Genomic DNA, 12,753 nt, shown 5'->3' on the forward strand with positions numbered 1-12,753 from the left:
TAGAACAGCATTTCCTTGTCTTCCCGTGTCAAAGCCTTAAATCAACCACTATGGTGTGATAAAGGATTTTTGTGTCAATTCTTCAAATTTCATTCTTTGTTTTATTTTTAAGCAGTTTTACTAGCAAGTCTAATTCTTTGGATAATGGAGTTTTAAGGGGTTGTTCAGGGGTGGCGCTGAGAATTAGGATCTGCATCAATTAGCAGGTAGATCGGGGACAGTTTATCCCCTTTACAAAATGGAGCAGTAGTGTGCACGCTCCACCGCCACTCCTTTCATTCCCTATGGGACTTACGAGTGCTACGCTATTCTTTTTTGGCAGCTCCATAGTGCGTGAATGGAGCAGCATTTGATTTTCTGAGCTGCTTCTCCACTTTCTCAGACAGCGAGCAGTGCCATAAGAGTGGTCACCGGGGTACAACAGCTTTTCACATTCCTTGAACTTTCTCACTTCACTGCTACATGCTGCAGGAGCGTGATTATGCTTCGGTTTCAGTGTGAGCTAGCTTGCGTGGATAGCGGTCGCAACATTGATGGGACCGCTATCCCAATCATCCATATCTTCGTGGGACAAATATGGACGATCTTCATGTCGGACTGGTGAGGGGTATGGTTGATTTATTATTTTTCTACTTTTACAGGGGACTTGGGCATCAGTGGATTAGGCGTAAAGGTGAGTACTAAGGTTGTTTATTATTTTCTGTTTTTTACAAGTGACATGTGCTTCAGTGGATTAGGTGAAAAGTTGCGCCTTTTCTGGGATGGCTGCAGGCTACTACTTTTAGGCTGGGGGTCCAATATCCATGGCCCCTTACCAGTCTAAGAATACCAGTCTGCTTTAGCTTGCCTGGTTGTCAAAAATGGGAGGACCCCACGCCGTGCTATATATATACATTCCAAGCCTATGGTGGGTAGTGAAGTCTCTGGTTTCTAGTTTTAAAGGGGTTCTCAGGTTTACATATCCTTCGCATAACTGGTTTTTTTGAAGATCCCAACACGTACTTGCATTACCCATTGATTTTCATTTACACAATGTAATGCATCATTCCTCCTGTGGAGGCACTGCAGGGAGATTGTACACTTGCTGCTGGGTTCTCCTGCAAACTTCTGACCAGATGGAGAATTATAGCCATGGCCATCCTGTTATTAACTCATTTTTAGAGGGTCTTGGAAAGAAATTGGCATTGTTCAAAGGGAACCTGACAACTGCTGCTGGCTGCCTGACCCACAGGCATCATGTATTAGGCTCTGGCTGTAAGATTTAAGGTATATATGGCCCCTGTTCTGCCGCTGTTCTGTAATGTATAGAAAAAAATAACCATTATACTCACCACGGGCGTACATGCAAGTCACGGGGCTCCATGGGCATACATGCAAGTGACGGGCTCCATGGGCATACATGCAAGTCACGGGGCTCCATGGGCATACATGCAAGTCACGGGGCTCCATGGGCATACATGCAAGTCACGGGGCTCCATGGGCATACATGCAAGTCACGGGGCTCCGTGGGCATACATGCAAGTCACGGGGCTCCGTGGGCATACATGCAAGTCACGGGGCTCCGTGGGCATACATGCAAGTCACGGGGCTCCGTGGGCATACATGCAAGTCACGGGGCTCCGTGGGCATACATGCAAGTCACGGGGCTCTGTGGGCATACATGCAAGTCACGGGGCTCCATGGGCATACATGCAAGTTATAGGGTTCCATAGCAGAAGTATAGTGCAACCCCATAATCCAGTCCGGTTGGATTTTTTTGGGGTGGGTTGCCTATTTGCCACACTGCAGACTCATTCTGTTGGATTTCATTTTTCCTAACCAGTTAGTCTAATTAGTTCGGCCTGTTCGTGGTCGTATGATCGTACGGTCCATCGTCCTCTTCATCTGTATGAGCAGCTTTCACACGGATTCCGGAATCACATTGCTGAACATTACACATATGATATAATTGGCCCCATATTGGCTTTTCTTACTCCAACTTCCCCCTTTATATTATTTTGTCAGGCAGATTGTAAGTCTTGTGATCGCATATTATCCCAGAATTGCTAAACACCAGTCACAGTGCGGCGCTGCCCGTTAGTTAATTATCTGTCTGAGTGAAGCAGGATTCACACCGATGTTATCAGAGCAGGATTCTAACAGGCATTTATGGGGTTAAGATGCTGGTGTTGTCATAGTGGAATGTGTGCGGAGATTTGTGGCCCTTCATAATTAGCAAGTCTGATGTTTCGTGGACTTGGCATATTCAGTGTATGAAGATTCTGACTATGTTCACACTTGGGTTTTTTTTTTCTGCATAAAAAACGCAGCGGAAGTGATGTGTGTTTCTAGTTGGGTTTTTTTGTGTTTTTTTTTCTACTGTTGCCAATTAAAGTTGGTGCAAATTGATTAACAAGACCTGGTCTATCGGTCACAGCAGTAATCTGCGGGTGCTGGCAGGAGCCCCGAGAACCCTTCTCCTACCGCCTAGATCTTCTTCTGGTTAGCTGGCCCGGTGCGACATCACGTATACGTCATACAGAGGCCTGATTCCAGCAATGTGTCACATGGCTGCTTGTTGGAGTTTTGATAGAATCCCGGTTTTCTCTGCTGTAGATATAGAAGTGCTGTGAATGCTGAGCTCTGTACAGACCCTCCCACACCACTGATTAACCATTCCTGTATACACTGTACAATGTCAGCAAGCAGCCAATCAGTGTTGGCGGCGGGAGGGGTGTTACACAGATTATCTGGACTTCCTTGCTCAGGACACCTAGTCCGCTAGTGATAATCTCCTGCTGAGAAAACACTCATTGTATTGAAACTACATCAAGCTTCTGAGCAAGTGACGCCTCCTTGGAATCATTGTCTCTGCCCTCCATAATGCTGCTCTCAGCTTGCACCCTGAGACTGGAAGAGCGCAGTGGTGCTCTTTATGTAAGCTTGGCCACATGCTAAACGTGGGTGCAGGCACACTCTGATCCCTGGTTCTCCTTTAGAAGCTCCTCACTCGATACACTTCAGGGTGTAGTGAGCGGTGACCATAGACTGGCAGGACCGAGCGATCGGAGCCACACTGCGTCGGATGGAGTGTGCCCACACTGTGAGCGCACCGCTGGGCTACTGCTGCTGGAGATGGAAATCAGAGGGTGTAACGGTGCGTCATGAGTAAGACTGCCTAGTGCAGTCGAAACGCGTCAACTTGGTCATGTCGACCATGTCAATTTTTCTTTTGTATGCACTATATTTTCTTTTGAGTCCTGTTGAGCCGGACTCCAATTTTTTTCTATTTTCCATCTTGGTGCACCCAGACATTGACTGCGCCAAGGAGTATGTCGGTGACCGGCTACCTTTACTTAGTCTTCCCCTATGAGCGTCAGAGCGCCTTGCAGATGTGACAAATGTACAAGGGGCCTTATTGAGTTACTGAGACTCGGCCCAAAAGCAGAGGAGCAAGGTTTGCCTGCATCTGTCACCCCTTCATGATTGCTGTATTTTAGCAGGCAGTCTTTTTTTCTTGCATGCAGTAGAAGTATAACAACTAATTTGCAGAGAACTTGTCTGCGTCTCCCCGAAGTGGAAAGAAGATGACACTTGTGACGAGCTCAACAATAAATCTAATGGTCAGCGCCACCTGTTAATTACAGACCATGCACATTATGGCACTTCTACACGAAAGGCCGATACTGCAACTTGTGGCGACGGCGTCTGATAAGGCAGATCACAGTGTGAGCACAGCCTGATGACTGACTGCAGGGTATTGCTTCACATGTGTCACTGTCCTCTCTAATTAAATGTCCACACACAGATGAGTAGCGGCAGAAGTGATGTGACTGTACGGTATTATAGTTCTCCATAGTGGGAACCTGACGGCACCAAATGACTTGTCAAACCAAGCTCAGGCGCTCGGTGCGGCCAAACAGTACAGTGCGTCTTCCATTCCATCTATCTTTTTCCTTCCCTTCTTTGATTGACCACTTTGGCTTTACAGCGAACAGTAGGGGTGGAGAATAGATAGAAAAGAAGTAGGTGGAAAGGTGCCCCCCGGACAGCTACACCAAGGGTACACAAAGCGCCTGTGCTTGGTTTGATCAGTCATTTTGAGCAACTTCTTGGTAATGCAATTTCAATGTTGAGGGGAATAACAATATATACTATAATATATACTGCTCTCCATACAGATCTACATTTCTGAACCTACCTCCATTTACCGCCGTTCACTTTTACCTGATGGGCTTGGTTATACCACTGTGGCTTTGCACTACAGAAGCCCACTCACTATTTTAGGCTCATGCTATGCTGACAGTAATAGATCGGGGTATTTTGTGCCCCCTGGGCAGCGCAGAGTAGCATGACCCCTGCTCATCAATATACTTCTGATCTAATGTCTGGCACCCACCGGCATCCTCTGCCCCCGAACACTTTGCTCTTAAAGTGATTAGATTTTTTTCTCTCCTTTCCTCCCAGCTTCAATTATTATTGGCTTTTTAGTAAATCCAATTCCGTTGCTGTAGTTCTAAACTGGAAATCTAATCACGTAAATGGATCCGATAATCGGATTATCTTTGATTTGCGAGCGCGCCGCCGTTACCGCCGGAGGAATCGGTGGAGAGTCTGATTTGTTCAATGATTTTGGAATGGGTCACATTGCACGACTGTGTTACCGTCGTCATGGGATAGCCCAGGATCCGGCAGCAGTAGCCTCGCCCCTGCTTCAGAAGCCTCCAGCCATGAGTTCTATCAGCCAGCTGGCTTCACCTCTGCTATATTGTATCCCAAGGTCCAAAATGGCGCTCTACAAGAAAGCGTATTATTTTCCTTTAAACATTTCCAAGAGGAATAACAGAGGGGAATTTCAGTGCTTGGTTCCAATACAAGAGGCCCCAGAATGGTTACTGCACTGGGAATGCTGGTATTCATCTAATTCAGCTATGTCTTCATGTGGTATAATTTCTGCGGTGTTACCGGAAGGAAAGTTTCCTATTCACTTGACCGTGAAACCACAAAGTCTTGTCACTATTGTACTGAACCGTTCTGTTTCCTGCAGTTGTCATTGTCAGTATCAGTGTGAGATCACATCCACTACATAATACTGTACACATTTTATACATGCGTGTTAGTCACCAGTATCCATTTTTATAGTGCATCTGTCCCCAGTTTTCTCCGTACAAACGGCATAAATGATTGAATAGAGCTCTTGAACCTGGTGAGGCTGGCCTATTTACTTTGATAATTCCATGTCAGAATGGCTGAATAACCTTTTGGTACAGGTTTATTTTCTATCTCAGCCCACTATCCTAATTCACAGCTCCTCAGTGTCCCTCCTCCCTGCTGACATCTCGCATTGCTCAGTACAAGCTGCAGTGGTCAAGCTGTGTGGTGAAGACTGAACACACTTGGACTCATGAGAACTGTCCTTTATTAGCTCGACTCATAAGACTCTACGCAATTAAGCATTTCCAGCCAGCGACAGCCAACACGGAGAGCAGCTGAACGGCGTGTATGCTGGGTGTTGGACCCTGTCTGATCAGACACTGATGACCTATCCTTAGGTCATCATCAATAAAGTAATGGACAGCTTCTTTAATATTAGGATTATGCTGCCATTGTGATGTGAATTTTCAAATTGAGTACATCCGTCTTGTGTCTAAGAGGTCCATTTAATAATATTTGTATTGTGAATCCTGGTGATGGATCCACTTTAAAGTGTTATTCTCATCTTCATAAATGGGCATTGCTTGATAGTACTTGCAAATGCCAGTAATTTTTGCAATTTGCGGCTTATTACAAATTTTAGCCGTTCAGGAGATTTTGGCACTTTTCTATTAATAACAGCTCATTGCCTTGGAGACAGACCACCGCTGTTAGACAGCAGAACATGCATAGTGCTTTCAAAATATTTTCTATTGAGCTTGCCGGTACCTCCTAACCCTTGCCAGCTTCATTCAGTGCAGTGTTTGTGAGTTGGACCACAACAGTGGTCGGTCTCCTAGGCAACGGGCTGTAAACAAAATCCTTTTTAATACACAGTAAATTATTTTTGCAAACACTGTCCAATAATATCTCTCTATGAAGATGGGAATAAAGCCATGTTAATGAAGATTTCACAATTTAATAAAAAAAATCCTCTATGGGTTTTAGTTCCACCAAGTGACAAACCAGAGAGTTTTCCTTTACCCTCCAGAAAGGAGTTCTGACCATAGAGAGACATCTATAGTTATTACACTTCAGAGTGATCCTTTTTCCCTTAAAAACAGTGGTTTTGTTTGCTATATGTATGTATGTATATAATATTAAATGTTAAAATGTCTCTCACAAATGTCTTACATGATAATAAATTTTAAAGTACAATTTATAAAAATATAAAATGGTACAATAAAATAAATACAGCATGTATAAGACCACAGATGGCTTAAAACTATCATTTCTAGTCTAGGCTTCAAAAGCTCAAACATTATACAGTATTTGCAATCTACAAGTCATAGTGAATAAAGTGAACACTGTTTATTTGTGCTTTAAAAAAAAAAAAATGTGGAAAATGAAGTTTTTTTTTTTTTTTAAACGCATATCTAAAAAATGACATGAAAGACCAGCCCTGTATATCACTGAAAAAAAAGATGCAAAGTTATTTAAATAACCAAACAAAAAAAATAATATCTTTCAAGACTGCATGTACTAAAACCCAAAATGTATGGACAGGGGATAAGCCAGCCCTTAACTAGTTAATTTAATGATTATGATTTTTTTTTTTTTGTAGTTTTGCTTCTTACATGGTTTGTTTCTTCTTCCTAATTGTTACAATTCAGCCATTTGTCTTTGTTTGATGTGAAAACAATCTTTGTGTGCCCCCGACCTCCGCTATCCCTCATGTCTACACTATTACGTCCCCCTCTCCAATATTCCACGTTAATGTGAAGTGCAGGTCAAGCGGGCAGATGTATAGGTGAACCTCATCCTGTTAGTGTCGTGCTATGGACATGATATGGGGGGATGGAAAGAGTTTTACATCAGTGGAAAATTCTTCTATTCCGGATCCTCCATACATCTTTCCTCTGATGTTCGGGTGACAACGATGTTCTGCATGAACTATAAAGCTGCAGCTTTATTTTAGGATAATTTATCTTATTGTTTAAAACTGCTTGCTCCCGTCATGTACATTGATGCCTTCCAGATACCGTCAGCCTGGTGGATTTTGACCTCCGCTCATCTCATTTTATTTTATTTTTAGTTTTTTTCAAGATGGACTGAAAGCTGTTGAAAATCTCAAACCTTCCATTGAGAAGCTATCTACAGATCTGCATACGGTAATTGTAGTGATTTTCTTTTTTTACCATGATGATCTGTTAGTGGATAATTGCTCTTTTTGTGCTCATGGTTCTTTGCAATTTATAATAATAGTAAATCGACCCTTCTTTTGTACTTACATTTACGTGTTCGGTTTTTGCAAAATTTGCAGTTTGAGTCTTGGATGTTTGTTAGATGCTTCTATGGTTACTGAAGTACAAATACAAGCATTTCATATGTTTCTTTTATTAACAAATACATCAAGGTTATAAAAAGACTCCAATTTTCATAGTGTTGTTGGGAGAATGTCACAGGTGTCACGTCTTCTGGGAGATCTGGGGTTAGGTGATCCTTACCTCATATTAAATGGACTTTGTTTCCTTGGGCACTGAAGAGGTTAACAACTCTTTGTATGCTGGTTAGAGACATGAAGCTCCATCTCACAGCTGCTAGTGACCTGCTCATTTTTTTTTTCTCTATAAAATCTGGCCAGACCTGTTCATCCCTGCCTGTGAAAGTCTTGCTTCCTGGCTTGCTGGAGTTGGTGTGCTGAATTTGGAGTTCATAGTTGCTGCTGGAGATTGTTGTTAGCTGTTTTTGGGTGTATGCTTTCTCCATTATTCTATTCTCATTTGGTTTGTACCTTCCTATCCTTCCCTTTATTCCTCCCTACACTTGGTGAGCGTTTTTGTATGCAAGTTGCTTTTTGTTATCCCTGTTTGTCTTGCGGGTATATACACTAACATATCTGTCCCAGGCCTCCTGGGGGAGGAGACAGCTTAGGACATTAACAGGAGCATAGTAAGGTCGGGGACTTGGGTCTCTCTACCTTCAAGAGTACCCTCGGGACAGGGATAGTTAGGGTCCCAGTTCCAGGGACAGTTTGAGGCCCCCTCTTCCTTACCGAAGACAGTCATAGAGTGATAGAGAAGTTGTTATGCAAATTGCCTCTTCTGAGAAAAAGAGGACTTAAACTCTATAGCGCCACCTGTTGGAAGTAGCGATCCTACAAGTCACAATCAACCCTTTAACGAGTCGTGCAATATGACTTAGGATAAAAGCCAAATCAGTATCTCAATTCGCAGAGACGGTGTTTCGGACTGTTGGCCCTCGTCAATGCGAAGCATGAGAACTGATTTGGCTAGGTGAGAGGCTCTGGACTGGGGTCTAAGGGGTATCATTTCTCCTTATGGAGAGTGACATACCATCTCTGGCTTGTCAAGGTAAGGAGGCTTATTCGCCGTGCAATGCTCCTCTGGGAAATATAATATGCAAATTGCCTCTTCTGAGAAAAAGAGGACTTAAACGCTATAGCGCCACCTGTTGGAAGTTGCGATCCTACAAGTCACAATCAACTCTTTAACGAGTCATGCAATATGACTTAGGATAAAAGAGAAGTTGCTAGTAATCTATGGAGGGGGTCACTGCCAATTTTGTTTTTGCCATGAATAAAGAATGGGATCTAAACATCCTCTAAGAGAATCTTCTCCCAACCATCCAGGAGTAGAATGGTGATGAACAATGTTTTTTTTTTTCAGCATGGTGGAGACCATGTCACAAAAATGGTAACTAAGTGGCTCGTTTAACAAAACATTGACTTTTTAAATTCATGGCCATGAAGCTCCACCAAACTCAATCCCATTGTGAACCTCAAAAAGTGGGAGGACAAACAAAAACAAAGACATTGGGGTAAACTCTAAGCACTTACTAGACAAGAATGGGTGGTCATCAGTCACGATTTGGCCCAGACGCCGATATCCAGCTGTCAGGACGAAGGTCCGAAGTTTTGAACAATAAGGGACAACACTGTAAATATTGAGTCTTTCCATGTATTTGTCAAGAAAAGTGGAAAGACTTATGAAATGTTTCATAATAATGAAAACATCCGAATAAAATCAAAACACTAAAATGGCAAAACTTGTGAAAATGAAAATTTGTGTCCGTCTCAAAACCTTTGGCTCACTGTACATTTATATCTATAAATCATACGCAAGCAATAAATGTGTCCATAGTGGTGTATTGGTCAAACGGGCCTCTGTTAAAGGGAATCTTGTCAGTAGGATCAACTCTTTTAAGCCGTCTATATGGGCACGCCGGTCATAGAAAGTCGAATCAAATGATACCTTGATATCAGCGATCTGTTGAATGTTTCTCGAGAAATTGACAAAGATCTATGTGCTGGATGAATCTGATGGCACAGAGAAATTCTCTTTTGATTTGCATACAAGAAAAACAAGGACTTTTTGGTAATCACTCAGACTTACTAGAGGGTAAAAACCAGCACAGACTCCTACAAAGGTCCACATCCTACAGCTGTTAATACTGGATAGCACATCCCTGTAATCATTTATTAAAAGAATTCTCTGTAACAAAATGATCATATGAATTATTTGTTAGAAGCTGATGTTGTGCTCTGGTCCTAATTAACATCTTCAGATCCTAATGAAGTCCCTTAAGACCCAGATCTCCGCAATGGAGCACACATACAGTAGCTCGGCTCGTTAAAATGAAGTATCGTAGCTAAAAGCCAAGTTTTGCATAGCTGGAAAAAAAAAGGACCAAAGGCCAAAAAGCAGGAGCTGTAGCCCCAGACTACAGACTGGCCCGGCACACTGTACAACCCTCATCATTTAACATAGTAACATAGTAACAATTTTGTGGAATGGTTGTATCGCCAATATCCACAAAGCCCTTAGTCGTTTTCCAGTTTCCTCATTTGGACTGAGTCCATGATCGCCCTAGGCTAGTGATCGGCACACATGGCGTACTTGTTGGGTGTCTACATATAGAAAATCCGCGATATAACACAGCACCACCTAAGCGTTTAATCATCTCAACTAAACACTGTGGAAAATTATATGGGCAGAAATTGACACGTGGTGCAAATTTTGAGATCTATGGCATGACCATTGTGTGTGCGGGATTTATTGTGGCATCCGGGCATTGCAAAACATATGGTGAAATCTGCTGCAAACCCACAACTGCGGGAACATCTACATGCATTTTAAGGGGGTTATTTCCGATCATATGCGAGCGATCCTAAGATCAGAGCTCTGGAACCCCGAGAACGGACCGTACCGTCTTCTATGGAGCAGAGTATGTTCACCTATGTCCCATAGGACTGGTGCAAATAGGTAAGTGCTGTACTCCGCTTTCTCCAGCCGTCCCGTATACAGTGAATGGTGCAGAGGCCGAACATGCGTAAGTCTGCTCCGTTCTGGATGTGCTATTTTAAGGGCAAGGACAGGATATTACTAATTTTGTTGGGAATAGTCCTTTTACCACAGTAGTCCAATGCACACCAAATTTTGACAATTTTAGTTTGGATTTCATTGTAGAAATGCTGTGGATTTACCCAAAATTTCACACGTTGCAGCAAACTGTAAATTGAAAAACTGCAATCGTGAAATTTTTTTTAGCTATCTTTCATTCACCGATCAGATGACTTCACTCACTGTTACAGGATCACAAGTTTTACTTCACTTCCACCAATGAGCGAAGAATATATCATAGTCAGATTCAGCATAAAGAGAGCTTTGTACTCAGATCGGGATTTTGCATTTTGCTGCAGTTTTATATATTACAATAGGATAATCCATTTCCCTTTTTTTTTTTTGTCATAAATTTACTAAAATTTTAAAGACAAATGTAGTAATTTCACCACCATACACGTAGAGCCCAAAGTCACACTGAGAAGAAGCTGTGCCAGTTTTACCTCTGTAGCTGTGTCTTCTGGCCGCCTCCTCTCCCTGCTGCTCCATAATACACAGGAATCCATCTTGCATTACATCAGGTATCGCTACAGTCAGCATGAAGTAAGATAGCAGCACAGTCTTCCCTTTCTATACTGGTAACGCCCATCTAGAAGTTTCACAAAGCTGCCAAGATAGGGAAACGGTGTAGAGCCCGAGCTGACTTCATTCTTGCTCTCCTAAAGGGACAGAGCTTTTATTAGGAAGTTGGAAATTACATTTTCTACTTTTCCTTATGATATATTTTTGAGACATGCTTTATATATTTTGTTATCCCTTGACATTATGCAGTTTTCCAGGAGTTTGAGAAGTCCTCTTTAAGGTGTAAGCAGTAAAAGTAGATCAGACACCTTGATATAGGAACTAATCAATTTTACAACAAGTACTTTAGTAGATGAGCACTTCTGTATGGATTGGAGCGGTCTCCAGCCAATCTTTAGAAGCACTGTTGATGTGGACTGGTGACGTACCTCCTACAATATAAGAAAAAAACTTGGCGCTCAAGAAGAATTTTGGAGTAAAGAAGAAGATCCTTTAATGTGTATCCACAAAGATATAAGTTTGAATGTTTTCGGTCCACATCCGGACCTTCATCAGAACAATTTTACTGGTATAGAAAAAATTGAAAAGATATACTGTACATAAGTGAATCATCACATAAAAACAGGAAAATAAAATGGCATAACAACTATGCACATATCAGTACATGGAAAATAAAGTTAAAAAAAAATAAAAAAAAATAAAACACAGATGAAAACGTAGTATGTCTCATTCGAAGAGTAGAGAAAATAATCGCAATAAAAGTTCCTCCTACAATAGCTCGCCCAGGAATTGAGAAGATAACCATGGACCCCAGCTCTATGGAAGGCACATCAGTGTTTTGAATAGAGGGATGTCAGCTGTCAATTTTGGCCTAAATTTATATTTTTTATATTTATTATTTTTTTTTTATTATTTAATGGCCTTCGGTTTGATCTTGAGCCATGGCGACTTGAATGACCAGTCTGCAGGAAGAGTGATGTTCCTACAGATCGTTTACCAGGGTCTTGTCTGCCGTCATCTTGACAGAATTAAGCCATCAGGTTGCTGGTCTTCCTCTTTGCCTTATTGCTTCTATTCTTCTGACCATGATAACGTTCTCCAGTAATTGCTCTCTTTGTGTGATATTTCCAAAGTTGGCAAGTCGTAGCTTGGTGATCCTCGCTTTGAGTTAGATGTCTGGGTTGATTAGTTCCAAAATTGATTTATTTGTTGTTCTTGCTATCCATGGTATTGATAACATTCTTCTCCAGCATTGCATTTCAAAGATGTCGATTCGTCTTCTGTCTTTTTTTTTTTTTTTTTAATCCTTTCCCAAAACATTTTTTTCTCATGAATTGGCAAACTTGTCTTTCGAAATAAGAATTCAGCTAAATGATACCCTTCCCGTCACAAATAGTCTATGTCTTGGGGGAGAATGCTTTGTCAGCATGGCTTCATACTTCATGTAATGTTTTCTCCATCCCTGTGGCACAAGCGTATGTTTATAGAAAAAACAGAACAAGTCTTCTCGAAGCAGCTGTGAAAACCGTGTTACTTGCTGATGTCACCACTTCATTCCTTCTCGTTTCTGTAGGTTGGGTGATAATTAGACATACATGCAAGATCAGGATTATGAGTTCACAAAACATAAGTTTTTACCAAAACATCCTTTACCCTCTCTTTGGCATTTCTTCAGGAACCTCTATTCAGCATTCCC

General features: G+C 42.0%; 1 protein-coding gene across 2 annotated transcripts in view; it reads left to right on the plus strand.

Annotated features, from left to right (window-relative positions):
- Positions 1–12,753, plus strand: part of ASAP2 (ArfGAP with SH3 domain, ankyrin repeat and PH domain 2) — a 216,162-nt gene that overhangs the window by 135,440 nt on the left and 67,969 nt on the right. For both annotated transcript variants that reach the window (XM_069728066.1, XM_069728067.1), the window contains exon 8: positions 7,208–7,283. In XM_069728066.1, coding sequence (XP_069584167.1) covers positions 7,208–7,283 — 76 coding nt within the window. The remainder of the gene's footprint in view (positions 1–7,207; positions 7,284–12,753) is intronic.

The sequence above is a fragment of the Ranitomeya imitator genome, chromosome 5 (assembly GCF_032444005.1).
Source record: "Ranitomeya imitator isolate aRanImi1 chromosome 5, aRanImi1.pri, whole genome shotgun sequence".
In the NCBI taxonomy this organism is placed as follows: domain Eukaryota; kingdom Metazoa; phylum Chordata; class Amphibia; order Anura; family Dendrobatidae; genus Ranitomeya; species Ranitomeya imitator.